Source organism: Myotis daubentonii, chromosome 7, assembly GCF_963259705.1.
Source record: "Myotis daubentonii chromosome 7, mMyoDau2.1, whole genome shotgun sequence".
NCBI classification, from domain to species: domain Eukaryota; kingdom Metazoa; phylum Chordata; class Mammalia; order Chiroptera; family Vespertilionidae; genus Myotis; species Myotis daubentonii.
In genome coordinates, this window is record NC_081846.1 from 31,572,685 (window position 1) to 31,595,713 (window position 23,029).

General features: G+C 43.0%; 1 protein-coding gene across 1 annotated transcript; it reads right to left on the reverse strand.

Annotated features, from left to right (window-relative positions):
* Window positions 1-13,676: 13,676 nt before the first annotated feature.
* On the reverse strand, window positions 13,677-22,498 carry LOC132238823 (nucleolin-like). Its single transcript, XM_059704867.1, has 8 exons — window positions 22,152-22,498; window positions 20,570-20,683; window positions 18,042-18,417; window positions 17,510-17,644; window positions 16,661-16,747; window positions 16,009-16,147; window positions 14,467-14,591; window positions 13,677-13,816 (listed from the first exon to the last, which is right to left on the reverse strand). The coding sequence occupies exons 2-8, from the start codon at window positions 20,651-20,653 to the stop codon at window positions 13,677-13,679; spliced, it is 1,086 nt and encodes a 361-aa protein (XP_059560850.1). The 5' UTR covers window positions 20,654-20,683; window positions 22,152-22,498.
* Window positions 22,499-23,029: the final 531 nt, after the last annotated feature.

Sequence of the window (23,029 nt, forward strand, 5' to 3'; positions counted from 1 at the left end):
TCACCATACTGTTTTTCACAGCAGCTGCACCATTTTATGTTGCCACCAACAGTGCCAGGATTCCATTTCTCCACATCCTCTCCAACACTTATTTTCTGTTTGTTGTTGCTGTTGTTTTAGTTGCCATCCTTATGAAGGTGAGGTGGTATCTCATCAAAATTTTGATTTGCATTTCCTCCAATGATCATTGACGTTGAACATCTTTTCGTATGCTTATTGGCCATTTGTACAACTTTGTTGGGAAATGTCCATTGAAGTCCTTGGCCTACTTTTTTCAAATAGTTTACATTCATTATTATTTTGTATTAGTTTCAGGAAAACAGCATAGTAGTTAGACAATCACATCCTATATAATAAAAGCGTAATATGCAAATCGACCGAATGGCAGATGAAGGGTGCAACAACTAGTCACTATGACACGCACTGACCACTAGGGAGCAGATGCTCAATGCAGAAGCTGCCCCTTGATGGTCAGTGCACTCTCACAGGGGGAGCACCCCTCAGTCAGAAGCCGGGCTCACGGCTGGTGAGTGCAGCAGCAATGGTGGAAGCCTCTCCAACCTCCGTGGAGCAGCAAGCAGGCGGGCAGTAAGGAGTGAGGGGTCCCAGACTGCCAGAAGGTGCAGGCCAGGCTGAGGGACCCCCCCCCCCCCAGTTTATAAATTTTGTGGACCGGGCTTCTAGTACTTTACAAAAAAGTGTTCTCCCAATGTTTCCAGTACCCAACTGGCACCATACATAGTTATTACAATATCATTGACTCTATTCCCTATTCAGGCCATTCTGGGCTGAACATTGGGTCCTACTTGTTCTTTCCTGTCCACTCTCTGGATAAGGAGATTGTCAATGACCCAGAACAGCATAGAGGCACAAAAGGGAGGGAGCTTGTGTCCCTACATGATCACATGGACAGCCACCAAACTGGCAACACTGATAGTAGGGAAGGGCCCTATGCTCATTTCATGGCCCCATGACAATTTTGAACAACCAATTTGTACTTCTTAATCTCACCTTTTTCTCCCAATCCTTTACCCCCCCCCCCACCCCACCCCTTCCTCTCTGGTAACCTTCAGTCTGTCCTCTGCATCTATGAGTCTTGTTTCTTTGCCCATTTTTAATTGGGCTGTTAGAGGAGTTTGGGTTTTATTACAAATGATGTAGGGAATCATTGGAGAATGTTAAGCAGGGAAGTAATGTGACCTAATTTGGGTTTGTTTTGTTTTATTATTTGGTCACTTGGACTGTTGGGTGAAGAGTGTTTTGAAGGAGAAGCGATTATAGATGGAGAGACTAGAGGCAGGCTGTAAATGGAAAAAGAACAGGACCTAGAAGGCGGACGCAGATGGAGAGAAAGGCTTGTTTGGATTCTTTGGAAAACACGGCAGCATGAACAGGACACTAGTAGCATCAGAGACCCACCAGCTGCTCATCCCACCCGTTCCTCCTCCGGGATGCAGAGCTGGCTACATTCCCAGGCTCCCTTGAGACTAGAGTTGTGGTCATTTGACCAAGTTCTAGCCAAAAGTAGTGGCCCTTCAAAAGTCCAGGCCATTCTGGGATGAATATTGGATCCTACTTGTTCTTTCCTGTCCACTCTCTGGATGAGGAGATTGTCAATGACCCAGAACAGGATAGAGGCACATAAGGGAGGGAGCCTGGATCCCTACATGATCACATGGACGGCCACCAGACTGGCAACACTGATAGTAGGGAAGGGCACATAGCCGGTTTGGCACAGTGGATGGAGCATCAGCCTGCGGTCTGAAGGGGCCGGGTTCAATTCCAGTCAAGGGCATATGCCCAGGTTGCAGCCTCAGTCCCCAGTAGGGGGTGTGCAAGAGGCAGCCAGTCAATGATTCTCTCTCATCATTGATGTTTCTATCGCTCTCTCCCTCTCTGAAATCAATAAAAATATATTTTAAAAAAGTAGAGCCACAGTTTAATCATTATTCACCTTACTAACAATAGGTAAGTTTTCTTACAGACCCTGGGAAGCGAGAGGATGAAACAAGGATAAGATGTCTTGATGGGCCCATTGCTCAGAAAAGAAATACATTTTGAGGACAGATCAAGGACAAGATGTGCTTTGATTTGGTCGCTGTGCCCGGACCCTGACGTTTCCCTCAGGAATGCTAACCATTCTCCAGTCCCAGGGACAGGCTGAGCTGTTTGTAACAACATCATAGATTAGCCACCTTGTTATTGGACTTTGAGCTCCTGAAGGCTGGACTGCAGGCCCTACGCTCTCCGTTCCATGTTACACATGCAGCTCAAAGCTACATGTAGTTATCTTCTCCCTCATTCGTACATAATCAGCCAACTGATGAGAGGGGTCAGAGCAGAATTTCCAGGGTGACCAACTGCTCTCCCCATACTGCCAGCAATATTGATTTATTTTTTCATTTTCTTGCCAGCAGTATTGAAATAAACACTCATAAATGATCCAACTCTGTCTCCTGCTTAATTTGGCTGAAGTAGTGACAGGCAGCCTCGGAACCATTGTGTCCGGTTTCAACACTGCTCTGAACTGTGGCATGAATGAGAAACACACTTTTACTCTGTTGAGCCACTACAACTGTGGGCCCATCTGTCTGAGGAGCTAGTTAACTTGAGACACTGGTGAAATAAATTTTTTTTGTCTGGTATACATTACAGCTGTAAAACTGAGGAAGCAGCTCTTTGTTATTCATATGGAATGGTCTCCAAGATAGCTTTAAATGAAAAAAAGCAAAGTACAGGGGAATGTGTATAACCTGTTTTATGTGTAAAAAAATAGGTGGGAAAAATAATGTAAACATAATTCCTTGTTCGTGCACAACAGTGGAGGGATAAAATAAACCAGTCATACTGGTTACTTCCATACAGGGGAACTGAGGGCCGGGGAGGGGTAGGAGACCTATCGATATGTACCTGCTGAATTATGAATAATGTGAATGTGTTTCCTAACTTAAAATTTTGCTTTTAATTAGGAAGTGAAAAGGTGTATGCCAGAGACAGGGGCATGTTCAGATATTGGTGGAAGGAGCCAGTACAAACAAAAATCCCCAAAGTACAGGGAGATAGAGGATGGAGGAAAGCCCTGCAGACCAGGGGAGAGGTAAGCACAGGGCAGGGACCTGCCAAGCGCGGGAAGAAGGCACCTTAGGACAGGAAGGGAGGAGGCTGGAGGTGTGCAACCCCAGGTGAGTGTGTAATGCGAACAGGGAGGGAGGGTGAAAGGGTTCTTCTCTAGCAGCGTTTATTTAGAAGGTGAGGTCACCGAATGAGAATGAGGAGTGGCAGACTTAACTTGTAGGGGAGAATAAGGGATCACATGGACAAGGGAACAAGGGAACAGAAGCCTTTCAGGGAGCAGTGTGGGCCAGGCCAAGACAGGAGCCATGTATTTAGAATCAGAGCCCTCACAGCGCCAGTCCCCCCTCCCCACCCTCCCCCGCCTCCCTCTCCCCCATCTTTCTCTCTGCTCAGGGGGGCTGACCCAGCGAGCTTCTTCATGCTCCTTAGCGTTCCAGGGCCTCTGCTGGGAGGCGTCATCAGACATGATCTGGCGCTCCTTCCCGGGACAGCAGGGTTTCTCTGGCCTTCTCAGACCCTGGCAGGATGAAAGGGGGATCTCACCCCTGGAAATCAACCCTGTGGCTCCCGTGAAGCCAAGAGAACTCACCCTGACTGGCAGAATCAAACAAACTCAGCCCTTGAAGAAAATCACTCAGAAAGACAAATGCCAGATGATTTCAGTAATGTGGAATCTAGAAAATGAAATTAACAAGCAGAACAGAAACAGACTCATAGATACATTTTTGACAGTTGCCAGAGGGGAGGGGTTTCAGGGGATGGGTGAAAAAGGTGAAGGGATTAAGAAGTTTAAATTTAAGCCCTAACCGGTTTGGATCAGTGGATAGAGTGTCGGCCTGCAGACTGAAGGGTCCCAGGTTTGATTCCGGTCAAGGGCATGTACCTTGGTTGTGGGCACATCCCCAGTAGGAGGTGTGCAAGAGGCAGCTGATTGATGTTTCTAACTCTATCCCTCTCCCTTCCTCTCTGTAAAAAAAACAATAAAATATGTTTTAAAAAGTTTAAATTTAAAAAATAATAAATAGTATAAATTGGTAGCTACAGAATAGTCAGAGATTGAAAGTATAGCACAGGGTCCTGGTTGGTGTGGCTCAGTTGGTTGGAGTGTCATCCCATACACTGAAAGGTGGTGGGTTCAATCTCCGGTCTGGGCGTGTGTGGGAGGCAACCAATTGATGTTTCTTTCTCTCTCTCCTTTCATTTCTCTAAATATTAATTTTTTAAAAATCTTTGAAGTACAGCATAGGGAATGTAGCCAATAATATTGTAATAAATACGTATGGTTTCAGATGGATATTAGATAGATTAGGGTGATTACTGTGAGTTATATAAATGTCTAATCACTGGGTTGTATACCTGAAACTAAAATAATGTTGTAATCAACTATAATTTAAAAATAAAAAATTTATTTTACAGAGAAAGAGAAAAACATTGACCTGTTGCTTTACCCATCCATGCATTCACTGGCTGACTCCTGCATGTGCCCGAACCCAGACCAAACCCTGCAACCCTGGTGCATCAGGATGACACTCCAACCAACTGAGCTACCAGGCCAGGGCTAAAAAATTATTATTTTTTAAATATATCTTATTGATTTTTTACAGAGAGGAAGGGAGAGGGATAGAGAGTTAGAAACATCGATGAGAGAGAAACATCAATCAGCTGCCTCCTGCATACTCCCTACTGGGGATGTGCCCGCAACCAAGGTACATGCCCTTGACCAGAATCGAACCTGGGACTCTTCAGTCCGCAGACCGACGCTCTATCCACTGAGCCAAACCGGTTAGGGCTAAAAAATTATTTTTTATGAAGCAGTTTTGAGTTTACTGATGTGTGTTTTTTTAAATTAAATTTCTAGAGAGGGACAAAGGGAAGGATAGAAACATCGATGTGAGAGACACAAATCAATTGGTTGCTTCCTGTATATGCCCTGATTGGGAATCAAACTGGCAACCTTCCAGTGCACAGACAACACTCCAAACAATTAAGCCATACTGGCCAGAGAGTAAAAAAAATTAAAACCTCGGTTCCCGAACATCTCTCATCTTGAACAATACGGTTCTTGACCAAGTTGTTCACAGAAAAAATGTCTCAGTTGTGGACCAAAACTTCAGTTTTTGACCTGACAACCCTTTCATGCTGATACCTCAGCATGACAAAAAGCATCTATCAGGCAGCAAACAAAGGAGAGAATGCTTTTGTTTAGCACAATTTAAAACATAGACTATCAAGAATGCAAATGTTGCTAAAGGGTGTGAAAGTGATCCCAAAACAACAATCACAGGTAATTGAATAGGTAGAAAAACTGTTGTTGATTGGATAAAGGAAAAGCAGTGAGCTGGTGATAGCATTCCTAAGGCAGAGATATATGAAAAATTCATTTAAGGCTAGTTGGGGTTGTTTCCATAAATTTAAGAAAAGTATTTATTTATAGATTAAACAGTGCACTATACATGTACTGTATATAAGAAAGTGGATAGAGCGTAGTGGCTCAGTGGATAGAGCGTAGGCCTGTGGACTGAAGGGTCTGGTTTGATTCCAGTCAAGGGCACGTTGCAGGCTCCATCCCTGGCCCTTGTTGGGGGCTTGTGTGGGAGGCAACCAATCAATGTCTCTCTCTCACATTGATGTTTCTCTCTCTCTCCCCCTCTTCCATTCTCTCTAAAAATCAATGGGAAAAATATCCTCAGGTGAGGAATAACAAAACAACAACAAAACATCCAGGGAATCATTTGGGAATCTGGAACAATTAATTCAATTTACGTTATTCCTAGTGGGGGAAAAATGACTTGGTTTTAGAACAAATCACTTCTCGAACAGCCTTCTGGGAAGAATTAAGTTCAAGAAATGATGCCAAAACCGGTTTGGCTCAGTGGATGGAGCATCGGCCTGTGGACTGAAGGGTCCCGGGTTCGGTTCCGGTCAGGGGCATGTACCTGGGTTGTGGGCGCATCCCCGGTGGGAGATGTGCAGGAGGCGGCTGATTGATGTTTCTCTCTCATCAATGTTTCTAACTCTCTATCTCTCTCCCTTCCTCTCTGTAAAAGATCAATAAAATATATTAAAAAAAAAAAAAAAAAAGAAATGAGGTTCGCCGAAACCGGTTTGGCTCAGTGGATAGAGCGTCGGCCTGTGGACTCAAGGGTCCCGGGTTCGATTCCGGTCGGGGGCATGTACCTGGGTTGCGGGCACATCCCCAGAAGGAGTGTGCAGGAGGCGGCTGATCGATGTTTCTCTCCCATCTATGTTTCTAACTCTGTATCTCTCTCTCCCTTCCTCTCTGTCAAAAATCAATAAAATATATTAAAAAAAAAAAAAAAGAAATGAGGTTCCACTGTATACTCCGCCATATAAAATAATGCATAGAAAACTAAAAGAAAACATGCCTAAATATTTATAGGGCTTACATCTGGTTGATGAGATTGTAGGGATTTCCCTTTATTTCCTTATATTCTCTAAATGTAAATAATATACATACATACATACATACATACATAATGTATATATATAACTGCTATAATTAAACTAATTGCTTAAGTAGTTTCTGCAGCAATGAGCAGTCAAGTCCCAATTGCAGTTATGGGCCCTCTCCCTGGAAAAATGCTCATAAGCTCTTATACACATCAACATCCATTCTGCATCCCTTTAGGCCCCAATGCAAGGGCATGTCCATCCCTGCCTGTAGGAAGCAGAATGACTCCTGGACCAGTCACAACCGACTGTAAGCTGACCAATAATATTGAAATTTTAGAAATGCGCAAATCCAAAATGGAAGCATCAATTAAGAAGCCCATTGGCTATACCACACCAGCTTGGTCCGTAGAAGGGGGTTAGTCTGGCCTGAGCCCCATGATTGCAGCCGCAGGTCTGTGGTCCTTGGGGATAGGAATGCTCTAGGCATCTCAACATTCATTCTCTCCAGCTGACTCTCTGGTTCACATCCTTGGCTCATGAGTGCCTTTAGGAAAATATGTGGCTACTTTTAGGGCAGAGGTTTATATACTTGTATAATTCTAGGGACCAGAAAGTCAAAGCATAGGAGAAATAAACTGCCAGGGTATAATCAAACTTTATTTTATGTTATAAGGTACAAACAAATGATGCTAGAGATTGTGCTTTAAGTTGACATTAGAAAAATGTAATTTGGAAATAGAAATAATTATTCAGAGTTTTTTGTTACTCCTCAGATTTGAAATCTAAAATGGGATGTTACTCACTAATGCCCGTCAGTCAATGTCAGGTTGGGGACCTCTCGTAGCAATATGCAGGAGCAAACTCATCTCTGAATCCTTTAACTGGGAGCAATAGTATTATTTTGTGTCATAACAGAAAATAGTTGCTCACAAATATATGTACTTCCAAACATGGACAGAATCTTTGCACAATGATTTTTATATTTAGGGTAACTGTTCCCAAGATATTTGAAGAATTCTGGGATTCCAACATCATCATATTTAGTTTTCAATATAGTGTTGTGCTGCAATTCAATAACCTCCATTTGTAGCTCTTCATTCACATTATTAATATTAATTGAGAAAGGTGAGCTGAACAGTATAAGTTCGTTTTCATAAAGTTTGAAATCAGAGAACCTTTTTTGAAATTCAGTCTTCAACTCTTTAATTTTGGGAATGTAGTTCAGTCCATCACTTTCATTCTCAGAAACTAGTCTCAGCGTCGGGAAGTGGGCCAGATTGTTTCTTGCCAAATGAGTTTCCCAAAGACACAATTTTGCTAGGAAAGAGCGAACTGCATGGTACATTTGTGTAACCATCTGCGAATGCCCTTGCAGAGCAACATCCAACATGTTTACGTAAGTCATAATGTCAACCAAAAAGGCTAGGTCTTTGACCCAATCTTTGTTACGAAGCTGAGGCACAGATTTTCCTTTAGAAGACATGAAAATGTCAATTTCTTCCAACAGTTCAAAAAACTGCCTTAGCACCATTCCACGGCTCAGCCACTTCAGTTCCAGGTAGGTCAGGTGTCCATACTGTGTGTCTAGCTCACTGAACAAAGCACTAAACTTCCTGTGGGTCGAGCCATGGGAATGCAGCCACGTTATGGTGTAAATTACTACGTCCATGACATGATCCATTTGTAACTTTTTAGCACAAAGGGATTCTTGGAGAAAGAGGCCATGCACAGATTTAAGTTCTGTGTCTTTGCAAAGCCCTGACACTTTAGACTTAAGTTTTGTAACAAGTTGCTTCACACCAACCGTTGCAGAATTACCATCTGTGCTAATGCTTACTAATTTTGACCAGTCTACATCAAATTTTCTAAGACTTTTCTCAACACATAAAAATAAGTCATTTCCCGATGTTGTGCCCGTCAGGGGTCCCATGTCCAAAAGTTCCTCAGTCACATCAAAAGTTTCATCAACACCGCGAATAAATACAGCTAACTGGGGGGCGTTATTTATATAAGTGCTTTCATGAGCTGCAATAGAGAAAGCCACAAATGATTTAACTTTTTCTTGCAAGGTGTTCTGTAAGTTCTCAGTCACATTGGCAACATGCTGCTCAGCAATATTACCAGTGAGATTTATGTTGGCAAACACTTGTCTCTGTTCAGGGCACAAAATTTCTGCAGCACTCAGTAGACATTCCTTTATAAACGCACCATCTGTAAGGGGTTTTGATGCCCGGGCAATTTTCTCACGTAACACGTAACTACATTTCATGGCAGCATCAGTTATTTTATTCACGTTCAAAAGCAAATCATGTTCAAGTTTCAACCTTTTTTTCAGTTCATTGAGTTTTTTATCACGCATCTTTTCTGTATATCCAACAAGGTTCCTACTGTGGTTTGTTTCATAATGGCATCTTAGGTTATATTCTTTCGACACGGACAGACTCTCTTTGCATATTAAACACATAGGAACATTCTTTACCTCCACAAAGAAATAAGCTCTCTCCCATTTTTCTTGAAATGTGTGGCTTTCTTGTTCTATCTTTTGTTTTCCTATTTTTTGAAAGAGATAAATGCATAAGAAATGTTAAAATGTCATCTTTACTAATAGGGAAGAAAGTACTACTTTGGAAGAAAAAGTATTAACTATTTTTTCAAAGTGTAAGTGTGCTGTTCACTTGTTCAGAGTTAGGGAGAACTAGAGCAGGGGTCCTCAAACTTTTTAAACAGGGTCCTCAAACTTTTAAACTGTTCACTGTCCCTCAGACTGTTGGAGGGCCGGACTATAGTTTGAAAAAAACTATGAACAAATTCCTGTGCACACTGCACATATCTTATTTTGAAGTAAAAAAACAAAACGGGAACAAATACAATATTTGTATTTGCATGTGGCCCGTGGGCGTAGTTTGAGGACCCTTGACTTAGAGAATGGTGGAGGCTGCACAAACATCAAATGCCATCGTTAAGAGAAAACGGCTGCTTCTCTCCAGGTGGCTGCAGACAGGTAGGACTTTGGGCAGGTAGGGCTGCAGCCACAGGGTGGCCAGATTTCTTGATGTAGCAAAAGAAGCTGGGAATCCCAATTTTTATGTAAAATGTCTTGATTTTAAAAAAACATTCATAAAAAATTGTATTGCTTTTTCCTATAAACTCTGTATAAGCCACCATGCTTACCCATCAGATTAGGGGCACTGGCTTAGGGTTTCTGATTTAAACCTGACAACAACTCTTCTTAAAAATAATTAAATGTCTGAAGAGAACTAAATATCGAATTCTAAAACCACAAGTTTAAGAGGTTGTTCAAACAGAAGCCTAAGGGTACCCAAAAAGGGAAGCCAAACTGATGTGTCTCAAAGTCCCCATTTCTTTTTAATATGTTTTTATTGAATTTTTAAAAAGGAATGGAGAGGGAGGGAGAGAGAGAGAGAGAGAAACATAGATTGGCTGCCTCTTACATGACCGCAACTGGAGATCGAGCCAGAAACCCAGGCATGTGCCCTGACGGGGAATCGAACTGGGGACCTCTCAGTGCATTTGATGATGCTCAACCAAAAGAGCCACACTGGCCAGGGCTCAAAGTGCCATTTCTTTTCCAGACAAGGTTACAGTTAACTAGGAAAATGCTCATCAGCTTGATATAATTATGAGGATGACTTACATGTTTTTGATACAGGGAGAAAATTGTATTTAAAAGTGCCAAGTGCCCCTAACCTAATTGACATCCCTCGTAAGTCTCCATCTACAGAGCTTTAGCATGCTTACCTCTCCAACTTCTGCTCTTCCTGGCCCTCTCTTCTCGGCCTTGATTTTTCTCTCCAACATGCTCCAGAACTATGGCAAGCCCTCCAATTTCTGTCCCTTGCTTCTCTTCCAAGGTTCTCTCTGCATCAGCTTGTGACTTGAAGTCAATATAGGCAATTCTGCAGTTGTGGGGATGGGGTGGGGAGAGAGAACTGTCAGCATTTAGTATTTGTATTTACCTGTCTTTTTAATCGGTAATACATATACAAGATTCAAAATGCAAAAAGATAGATACCATGAAGTCTTCCTGCCACTCAATTTCTATCCTTAGATAATAAACTGTACATATAAAAGCAAATATACACATACTCTATTTTTTTATTATATATATATTTTATTGATTTCAGAGAGGAAGGGAGAGGGAGAGACAGAAATATCAATGATGAGAATCACTGATTGGCTGCCTCCTGCACACCCCCTACTGGGGGTCAAGCCTGAAACCCAGGACTGGGAATTGAACCGTGACCACCTGGTTCATAAGTCGACACTCAACCACTGAGCCACACCAGCAGGGCCACATACTCTATTTAATTCACCCATGTAAAGTATGCAATGGTTTCTAGCATATTTACAGAATTATACAGTCATCACCATAATCTAATTTTAGAACATTTTCATCATCCCCAAAAGTATCCCTCAGCAGTCATTCTTCGTTCCCCGCCCCCACCCCCACCCCCCCTTCATTCCCTTCCCCCAGCTGCAGGCAACCACTACAATGTTTTCCATAGATTTGCCTATTTTGGACATTTCATATCAATAGGATTATACAAATATGCAATCTTTTGTGTCTGGCTTCTTTCACTTAGCCTAATGTTTTTGAGTTTCATCCATGTTGTCATAGCATGTGTCAGTATTTCATCCCTTTTTATGACTGAATAATATTCCACTGCATGAAAGTACCACATTTTGTTTATCTGTTCATCAGCTGTTGTACACTCTGGGTTATTTACACTTTTTAGCTAGTATAAATAAATCTGATACAAACATTCATAGAAAGGTGTAGTTACAAGTTTTTATTTCTTTTGGGTAGATACCTAATAGGATTGCCAAACCATATGGCAACTGTATGTTTAACATTTTGAGAAACTGCAAAACTGTTTTCCAAAACAACTGCTCTATTTTGCATTCCCACCAGCAATGTTTGAGGACTCCAATTTCTCCACCTCCCTCCTTGCCCAAACTTGTTACTATCTGCCTTTTTTATCATAGGCATTCTAGTGGGTTGAAGTGGTATCACATCATGGTTTTGATTTGCATTTCCTTAATGACTAATGTTGAACATCTTTTCATGTGCTTATTGGCCATTTGTGTATCTTATTTGGAGAAATGTCCATTCAAATCCTTTTTAATTGGGTTTTCTTTTCTTTCTTTTTTTTAAAATTTATTTTACAGAAAGGAAGGGAGAGGGATAGTTAGAAACTTCAATGAGAGAAAAAAATCAGTCAGCTGCCTTCTACACGCCCCCTACTGGGGATCAAGCCTGCAACCAAGGTACATGCCCTTGACCAGAATAGAACCCGGGACCCTTCAGTCCGCAGGCCGATGCTCTATCCACTGAGCCAAACTGGCTAGGGCAATTGGGTTGTCTTTTAATTTGAGTTGTATGAGTTCTTTATATGTTCTGAATACAAGTTCCCTATCAGATACATGATTTGCAATATTTTCTCCCAGTGTGTGGTTTCTTTTGACTTTTTGGATAGTGTCCTTTGAAGTACAAATGTTTTTAATTTTGATAAAGCCTAACATCTCAATCTTCTGTTTTATTGTCTGTGCAATAATATCTTTACCTAGTATCACAAAGATTTACTCGTGTGGTTTTTTCCCTAAGTTTTAACTCTTACCTTTAGATATTAAATCCATTTTGAATTACTTTTGTTTATGATGTGTCCCCCATTATTATTTTTTCTTTCTTTCTCTTTCTTCCTTTCTTCCTTTCTTTCTTTCTTTCTTTCTTTCTTTCTTTCTTTCTTTCTTTCTTTCTCTCTCTCTCTCTCTCTCTCTCTCTCTCTCTCTCTCTCTCTCTCTCTTTCTTTCTCCCATTATGGTTTTTTTATTGATTTTTAGAGATAGGAAGGGAAAGAGAGAGATAGAAACATCGATGAGAGAGAAACACTGATCAGCTGCCTCCTGCACACCCCCTACTGGGGATTGAGCCTGCAACCTGGGCATGTGCCCTGACTGGGAATTGAGCCGACAATCTCCTTCCTGGTGCATAGAGAACATTCAACCAACTGAGCCACACCAGCCAGGGCAGTAAGAATATTCTTGAAGAGAATGCACCACACTCATTTCTGACTTGGGCACTATGCTTTATTTCATATGGTCATGGATTTCTGGGCTTCTCTCAGCTCCCCTTTGTAATAAATCTTAAATGATTCTAAACATTTAAGTATATCTAACTACAATTTAATTAAAGTTAGAGAATTAATATAGCTTTGAGCAGGAATTTCTGCTTTTTTGTTGCTGACCACAAGCATGCAGAGTGCCCGCCAATCTCCTCACAGAAAAAACTGCGAACAATTTGGGATTTGCTTTCAGACTTGTTTTCTAAATCTGCAGGATTCTTTTCTAGTGACTATGTTCATCAGAATATACTGGCATAAATTGTTTTAGAGTACACCTACACCAACAAATTCAGCTCAAACGTGTCTGGAAACCTGATATTCAATTTTCACCTCACTGAAAATCCCTTCAAGGTACATTCTATTCCATCCATTCTAACTTCACCATATTCACCCTCTTACCCTATCAAAGCTTGGACACATGGTGATAATTTTCATTAACTGCTCATAACATAATTATTTTTTTTTAATCCTCACCCAATGATATTTTTCCCTTTGATCTTTAGAGAGAGAATGGAAGGGAGAAAGAAGGGGGAGAGAAAGAGAAACATTGATGAAAGAGAGAGACACATCAACTAGCTGCCTCCCACATGCACCCTCACCTGGGATCAAACCTGCAACCCAGGTACAAGTCCTCGACTGGGAATCAAACCTGCGACTATCCATCCGAGGACCAACACTCTAACCACCGAGGCAAACTGGCCAGAGTTCACAATATAATTCTAACAGACCAAGTTAATGTTCTGTTTTGGTACCTGCCCAGGCAAGTCACAAAGTGTGTTATTTTACTGGAGCTAGCCCTGAAGAGAGAGGAATGAAGATAATCTATGGCTGAATTCTTCCAATCTTCAACCTTGTATTTGGTTGAACAAGTCTCCATTTTTCTATGATACCAACATTGTTTTCTACCAGGGTCTGGCTGTGCATTATATGCCTTCTAATAGGAAGGCTACTTAACTACTCTTTCATTCTCTAAAATCAGGCATCAATGATTTGGGAGAATGGAATGAAACTGTCACGGTTGGATCCAGTAGACATGTATTCTTTTCAGTACGAAACATACCTTTTACTTATCCCATCATTGCTCAGAAATCTGATTTGAAAAGCATCCTCAAACACTTCCTTTAGTTCATGCTCAGTGACCTTGCTAGGCAAGTTCTTGATCAAAAGTGTTTTGGCATTTCGATCTACATAAATAGAAAAGAATATTTTTAGTCTGCATTTAGATCTCATAGGCATCAAAAGTTCTCTCGGAGAGAAAAAAAAATATTTCACAAGAGTTGAAGAGAGGAAACAACAATGCATACTCCTTCAAATATTTGAACTCAACAAATATTTGAACATATAGGTTGGGTGACGGCCTAAGCTTCATGCAGGCTGTGAAAATATAGGAATGTGGTCTTGTGGGGGGAAAACCAGTACATAAACAATCCCATAATTACAAATTGTGCTAAGTGCCAGGAAGGAAAAGTAAAAAGGGAGATGAGAACATTTAGTGGAGAAGACAGAGCCTCGTCTGGGGTAAAGGAAAGGTTTCTGGATCTGAGGAAGTGACCTTTAAGCTGGATGGGTTGCAGGTAGCCAGGGCATGAGTCTTGCAGTGAACATGTGACAGAGAAGAGAAGGTAGAAAATGACAGAGAGTAAGGTAAAGAACTGTGACAGAGAAGGTGGGCCAGGCAGCTAGAGCACAGGGCATGAGAGAAGGTGGATCAAGTTGGTGATGTGGAGACAGGTGACCTGTTGGTTACTGAGGAGCACGGAATAAGACAGAAGATGATATTCCTGCCTGTCACAGTCCTTTAGGTATCTATAAACAAATTACCTTATTTGCATACCTTTTTTTGTTTCCTTTCCCTTTGGTTTCTTCAATTTAATTTCATACCCAAGGACCTTTGTCTCACTGAGTTCCAGGGCTTTTTCCTGATCGTCAACAGATTTAAAATTCACATAACCAAATCTCCTACAGAGAGGAAGAAGAAAGGAAAACACACACACACACACACACACACACACACGTTAAATCAAGAGGCACAAGCCTTCTGGTTGGCTCATCACACTGGTTGTGAGAGTGGAAATTAGTATCAAGTAAAAAGCAGTTGCCGAATTTACAATTTCAAACCAAGGCTCCACCAACTGGCAATATCAGTGCCAGGGAGTCCCCAGAAAATAGTGGTTCTCACCGGCGAGTTTGGCAATAGCTGGGGACATTTTCAGCTGTTACAACTGGGGCAGTGCTTCTATTATCTTGTGGGTAGGATGCAGGGAAGCTGCTAAATAGCCTACCATGAACTTGACAGCCCACCCCACAAAGGTCAACCATGCCAAGGTTGAGAAGCCCTGTTCCAGAGCAAGGACTGGTTTTCTGTTTGATAACTGACCAGAGTTAACCAAAAGCTATAGAAAATGAAGCTTAAAATGACAAGTTTTTGAACTTTTATTTTTAATAAGCAGCCATCTGCATTTGTTTACTGGAACAAAAATACTATTCCTAATGTGGAACTGTTAACAAACTCAAGGGCTGTTACGGTAAGAATTTTTTCTTAATACAAAAGGAATCCTTATTTACTACAAATGCAACAATATTCCAAAATATAGCTAACAAAAACTAGAAGAGCCAGGGACAGGCTCTGGAGCCAGAGTGCTGGGCTCAAGTCCTGGCTCTGCCCCTTTCTCGCTGTGATACTGGGCATGCAGCATAACTTCTCTGTGCCTTAGTCACCTCTTCTATGAAATGGGGATAATGGCAATAATCACCACTGAGGACTGTCTTATGGAGTCAGTGAGTTATATAAATAAGAAGCTAAGAGCAACACCTTGAACAGTGAGCACCCAGCAAATGGTTACTAGTATGATTACCTTTGTTTCTACCTGAGAAATTCTGAGTTGTACAAAACATGCTTACACCTAAGACATTTGCTTTTGATGAGAAAGAAGTGAGAAAAGATGAAATTCAGCAAAAAAGCAGAACTATATTTACCACCAAAGTTGGGGTTTTGTCATTAAATTTGTGGCTTAGCTAAAATAATTCTAGGCAAATAACATTGCTCACAGTTGGAAAATCATGAAAATACGTTTTTGTAAAGACCTGGAAGATCGTGGGATTATTTTAATGCTTTGGTTGGGAAAATTGGGTAGCAAAGTTTAATCTTGTAGGTTTAATAAACAAGCCACTGAAGGGTTTTAAATACTCATTCTGACTGCAAGAGACTGAGGTAAAATCCCACCAAAGGGCGAAGAGCAAGTAATAGAAGGATGTGACAAAATGGAAGTCCAGTAACCCACAGTGAAACAGAAAGCGACTGGGACCCCTAAATTCTCCAGGGACAGTACGTGCTGGGCTGATAAACTCTTAACATTCTTAATTTACCGGTATTTACCTGGACGAGCTGACTCTGACACCAACAACTGTGAGTTCATTTTTAGCAAAAAATTCCCTGAGACCAGTTTTTAGTTCAGCAGCAGTTTTGTTGAAATTCAGGTTTCCAACAAACAGTTTGAAAGTTACAGGTGGTTCAGCTGCCATACAAAAAGGTAAAACAACAACAACACAAGTCAAATAAGCAGTTCAGAAAAGTATGATGCTAAAAGAAAATTCATCAAAGACTGGCGTATTATAACACCAGGCTGCAATTAAAATCCTTGCTCATCATTTAAGATTTGGTTTTCACCAAGATAAAATTCTCTATGTGTCCCTTATATTTTAAAACACAGGAAAGAGCCCTGGCCGGTGTTCTCAGTGGTTAGAGCATCAGCTTGCACACCTGAAGGTCTCAGATTTGGTTCCCAAAGGCACGTACCTGGGTTGCAGGTTCCATCCCCACCCCTGGTCTCGGCTTGTGCGGGAGGCAATTAATCAGTGTGTCTCTCTCACATTGATGTTTCTCTCTCTCTCTCTCTCTCTCTCTCTCTCTCTCTCTCTCTCTCTCTCTCTCCCCCTTCCTCCCTCCCTTCCACTCTCTCTAAAAAGCAATGGAAAAAATATCCTTGGGTGAAAATTAACAAAACAAAAAAACACAACAAAGGAGTTACCTTCTAATTTCTGTTTTTTGGTTTCAGGGGAAGCCTTCTGTTTGGCCATTTTCTTCTTCTGTTTATCAGGTGTTTTTTTAATAGGATCTGTGGGCAAAAGTCAAAATATTGTATTTTTACTGATCTGTCTGTGCCACTAGTAAGTAAACTGGAAGTTCTTACATTCTCCACAAATATCATACCTATGTTATGTCTATTCTTCACAAGACACATGGATTAGGTCTGGTCAAAATACTTTTAAAAGCATTTATAAATTAATTAGAAAGTTCTCCAAGTTCATAACAGAAATCCAACAGTCCCTGCCCAAGGACTTCCCTTACAACTAGAAATCGTTGAGACTGGCCACCATTTAACATAGCCAATTTGGGTCATTCCACCCTCCTCCTCTTCCTCATAGCCTCTGTCATCACAGTGGTTGTCCTGCTCGTCCTCCTCGACCCCCACGGGAAAGGCTTTTCTCCCGCTGGACCATGGAGAATTCACAGCTTCTTTTTCAGAATCTAAATGAAAACCCACCCAATCAATTCCTGACACATATTCAAATACCTCCTTTAAATAAAACTCATACCGCCCTGGCCGGTTTGGCTCAGTGGACAGAGCATTGGCCCGTGGACTGAAAGGTCCCAGGTTCGATTACAGTCAAGGGCATGTACCTTACCCTTACTCCTACTGCGGGCACATCCCCAGTAGGAGGTGTGCAGGAGGCAGTTGGTCGATGTTTCTCTCTCATCGATGTTTCTAACTCTCTATCCCTCTCCCTTCCTCTCTGTAAAAAATCAATAAAATATATTTTAAAAAATAAAATAAATAAAACTCATACCAATACACTTTAGAATCTAACTCAGTTACCTTCATCTTCATCCTCCTCTTCGTCATCCTCCTCTTCGTCTTCATTTTCTGTGCTCTTGGCCTTCACAGGAACAGCTTTTACAGGAGCCTTCTTGCCTTTGGCTGGTGCAATCTCCATCGGTTCTTCTTCAGAGTCTGAAAGAGAAGCTACCTAGTCAAAAACTCAAGAGAATTATCCTCAAACCAACATTAGTTCCAGATAAATCTAAAGGGGAAAAAAATACATAATACAATACTGTGCTTAGCAGTTATAGTAAGAATTAACAGATTACTTGGAAGCAAAACCTTATATTATGAAAACTACTCATAGAATGTGCTGTGTTAAACATTTTCTCAGGGGCAGGCAATCATTCATGGCTAACTAACACCCTAGTATACAACCAGCACGGAGAATCCCTGGGAGGATTTTTATCTAACCCCCACGGTGTCATGGAAGGAGTATGTCTGCATGTTGCCCACCCACTCCACAATCTCACCCCTAATGTATCTTGCAAATAAGAGAAGAGCCCAAGAACTACCAATAACGCCTTACCATCTTCTTCATCATCATCATCCAAGAAAGGGGCAGCAGCAGTAGCTTTCATCACTGCTGGCTCAAATTCAACCTCATCCTCCTCTTCACTGTTGCCATCATCTTCCTCATCACTATCTTCCTTCTTGGCATTCTTGTCATTCCCTGCTCCCTTGTCTGGGGTGGCTGCTTCCTTCTTACCAGGGGTTGCTATGGTTTTGGCTGGTGTAACTGCTGCCTTTTTGCCAGGAGCCAGCATAGCTGTTCCCTCTTTGCCAGGGGTGACAACTGCTTTCTTGCCTGCTGTGGCAACTGCAATCTTTTCTGTTGGGGAAACCATCACCTTCTTTCCTGGAGTTGTGGTAGCCTTTTTGCCTTTTTTCTGAGGAATGATAACCTCAAGATTAAATAAAAACAAACATGAGTCGCTCAGCCGTGTGGCTCAGTTGTTGAGCATCAACCTACAAACAGGACGTCATGGTTTGATTCCAGGTCAGGACATATGCCCGGGCTGTGGGCTCAATCCCCAGTGGGAGGCATGCAGGAGGAAGCCGATCAATGATTCTGTCTCATCACTGATGTTTCTATGTCTCTCTCCCTCTCCCTTCCTCTCCGAAATCAATAAAAATATATGTAAAAACAAACAAACATGAGTCTATTTTCAAACTCAAAAAGGGAGTATTGGTCCCTCATAAATGAGCGCTAAATTCTGGCACTGCCTTCTAGTTCAAGACCACACGCATTAGATATATGCTAGCATGTTAAACTATAGCGTCATGTTACATGTCCTTCTCTATACCTGGGCAGTCACGGTCCTCATTTTCAGGTAAAATGTGTAATTATAATGAACCCTTCAAATACCTCTGGACCCACACCTGTTAATTTCTACACCTCTAATCCATTCAGCTTTTTTAAAAAATATATTTTATTGATTTTTTACAGAGGAAGGGAGAGAGATAGTTAGAAACATCGATGAGAGAGAAACATCGATCAGCTGCCTCCTGCACACACCCTACTGGAGATGTGCCCACAACCAAGGTACATGCCCTTGACTGGAATCAAACCTGGGACCTTTCAGTCCAGAGGCCGACGCTCTATCCACTGAGCCAAACCGGTTACGGCATCACTTCAGCTTTGAAGCAGCACACCTTAAATGCACTCTGAAAATAGACTGTCTAGATCCCATCTGCTACTGTGTGGCTCTAGTTCTTTAAAATATATTTTTATTGATTTCAGAGAAGAGAGAGAGAGAGAGAGAGAGAGAAAGAGAGAGAGAGAGAGAGAGAGAGAGAGAGAGAGAGAGAGAGAGAGAGAGAGAGAATGAGAATGAATCATTGATCAGCTGACTCCTGCACGCCCCCTACTGGGGATCAAACCCACAATCCGGGCATGTGTCCTTGACCAGAATCGAAGTCTGCAAGCGATGCTCTATCCACTAAGCCAAACCAGTTAGGACTAGGAGAGATTTTTTTAAGCCTCACCTTTTCTTCCTCTTCTGACAATGATAACCAATGTTACATGGTATTTTAAGGATTATGAATTAATTTCTGTAACTAAGAGCTCTGTTAAGTGTTATTAAATCATTTGGGGAGGTGGTATAAAGTTCACTGAAAGCTCAGTATTAAGACCAGAGATAAAATGAGTATCAAATAGGCTGGACAGTCCTTGCAAAATTAATACAAATTAGAGTGAGCAGTTAACTTGATAAAAACATTATCTATATTCAAGTCACACTCAAAGCTACCTCTTGTTGACCACCAGTTTTATCAAGTTATGTGTTAAACTAAGACTTATTGTAGTTGTCTTTACAGTAAGCAACAGTAGCCAGGAGTACCAGAGTGTCATCATCAGTACAAAGGGAGCGGGCGTTCCTCACTCCACAACATTATAACACAGTGACTAGTGTTACAAAACCTGTACAAAGAACAGAGACCTGCCCAGTTGTGTGGCTCAGTGGTTGTGTCGACCTATGAACCAAGAAGTCACAATTCAATACCCAGTCAGGGCACCTGCCCCAATTGTGGACTTGATCCCCAGTAGGGGGAGTAAGGGAGACAGCCAATCAATGATTCTCTGTCATCACTGATGTTTCTATCTCTGTCTCTCTCCTTTCCTCTCTGAAATCAATAAAAATATCTATCTTTTTTAAAAAAGAACAGAGACCTGTTTGGCAGCTAGGAAAGGAATCTGGTAAGGCTAAACCCAGACCTGAATACAATGCCCAGCACCACCTCATACAAGACAGCTAGCTGTCCACGCTGTTTCCTCATCCAGCATGTGGGGCTAGCAAGTTGAAACTGGAAAAATGATTTAATACATCATCACACTAAGCCCTGTGGAGGGCACATGAGGAGGCGGCTCCAGATCTTTTCTCTCAAGCTCATCCAAATACTTACCTTTATGGTATTTTGACAGGTCAATGAAGAGCTTGTGAAACACTCAACCATCACAACAGGGCATCTATGAAGGAATACAATCTTACCTTTGCCAGTATTTTCACGCATACAACACGACTGTACATGACTCTGCATTAAATTGTACATAATTACCTCTCCTCCACTGCTTTCATCTTCTTCATCTGACACTTCCTCATCTTCACTATCTTCTTCTACCTCCTTTGGAGGAGAAGCCATTTTCTTGGGGTCACCTTGATTTTTACCAGACTACAACAGACACGGTCATTAGCACATTACACCTCCCACATTTCAGGCCACTCACATTTTGCCTGCAGTCATCTCCCTTTCTCAGAATCCACTTTTCATTCTGTTAAATATTACAAATAAGGTAAACCAATCTTAGGTAAAAAGACAATTTTAGCCCTTGCTGGTTTGGCTCAGTGGATAGAACATTGGCCTGCAGATTGAGGGGTCCCCGGGTTCGATTCCGGTCAAGGGCACGTACCTCAGTTGCAGGGCTTGGGTTCTGGTTGGGGCTCATGCAGGAGGCAACCAATGGGTGTTTCTCTCACATCGATACTGCTGTCTGTCTTTCCCTCTCTTTAAAAATTAATGGAGCCCTGGCTTGTTTGGCTAAGTGGATAGAGTGTAGGCCTGTGGACTGAAGGGTCCCAGGTTCGATTCCGGTCAGGGGCACATGCCCGGGTTGGGGGCTCCGTCCCCAGTGGGGGGTGTGCAGGAGGCAGCCAGTCGGTGATTCTCTCTCATCATTGATGTTTCTATCTCTCTCCCTTTCTCTTCCTCTCTGAAATCAATAAAAAAAATATTAAAAAAAGAAAGGTTATTCCTTTAAAAAAATAAAAATTAATGGAAAAATATCCTCGGGCGAGGATTAAAAATAAAATAAACAATTTCAAACACACGATCTCCCTCCTCCTACTGCCTTCATTTAGCATACCTGTTTTATTTATTTATTTTAAAATATATTTTATTGATTTTTTTACAGACAGGAAGGGAGAGGGATAGGGAGTTAGAAACATCAATGAGAGCGACACACCGATCAGCTGCCTCCTGCACATCTCCTACTGGGGATGTGCCGGCAACCATGGTACATGCCCCTGACCGGAATTGAACCTGGGACCTTTCAGTCCGCAGGCCGAAGCTCTAGCCACTGAGCCAAACCGGTCAGGGCTAGCACACCTGTTTTAAAAATGATACTTCCAGCCCCAGCCGGTTTGGCCTGCAGACTGAATGGTCCTGGACTGGATACCGGGTCAGGGCACATGCCTGGGTTACAGGCTCGATCCCCAGTGGGGACGTGCAGGAAGCAGCTGATCAATGATTCTCTCTCATCAATGATGTTTCTCTCTCTCCCTCTCCCTTCCTCTGAAATCAATAAAATAAAAAAAATTAAAAAGTTTAAAAAGCCTTCGGTAATTTGTGGCACCTTATCCCACCCCTCTCCTCTGAATTTAAATTAGGGCAACTTTAAAGATCACCTCTTAACCTAACTAGATTTAAAAAATGAAGAAACCCGGCAGCTCGCCACCTCGAGGAACGACCTGTGAGGCCCGGCCCACGTGGCGGGCCACCCAAGGCACGTGCCCAGCTCCCGCCTGTCCCAGGAGTTTGGCCTCATCTCTCCACCCCAAGGCCCAGCGCCCCCTCCCCACGCTCAGTCCCGAAGGCTCTCCCGCTGCATCAACCACTCTCAACACCCGCCGCCGCTCTTCACCTCGCCACCAAGAACCCCAAACCGCAAGACCTCCGCGCTAATCACACGAGACTTCCCGCAGCAGGACGCCCTCGAATGCGCCCGGGACGGCGCGCACACCCTCCTCCTCGCGGCGCGCTGCGCGCGTTCCTCGGAAAACGGGCCTGGACGTTCGTGCTTACGGAGGGAGGCCCCTTATCTTTGTGGGTTACACGGTGGGTGTGTGGCGGGTGAGGGGGCAGACGAGCCCAGAGGAACCGAACGCCAAGGGGGCCGCTGGTACGGAAGACCCCGGCGCGGATGTTCCGCTACCAGCTAGAGTTCGAGCCTGAGGCGAAAGCTCATCTTTGGAAAGTCGACGACTGTGCCTTCGTCACTCCATTTCAACCAACCAGGGTTTGTGCTCATTCCATGAGCCAATCGCGGACGTCGTGGGGCGGGGCCTGGAGTGGGCTGGCCCAGGTCGCCGGAAGGGAGAGTGGAGATTCCGTTTCTGGGTCGGGCGGAGTGAGGAGCAAGAGGGTGGGGAGCAAGGGGGGCGGGGGAGCAAGAGGGATGGAGGGCAAGGAGGGTGGGGGAGCAAGGGAGCAACGGGGCGGGGGGAGCAGGGGGACCGGGGGAGCTAGGCGGGCGGGAGAGCAGGAGGGGCGGGGGAGCAGGAGGGGCGGGGGGAGCAAAGGGGGTGGGGAGTAGGAGGGGAGGGGGGGAGTCACGGGGGATGGGGAGCAGGGGTTCGCTCTGTGCGAGGCCGGCGCAGGTTGGGTGGGGGGCGCACGGCTAGTGAAGTGCCCCTCCGCGGCCTGTGCTTGCGGAGCCTGCGCCTTGGGACGGACGTTTTTTGGTGCCGCGTATGCGGTTCTTGGGAGCGGTGGGTACTGGTCCCTCCTATTCCCAGACGT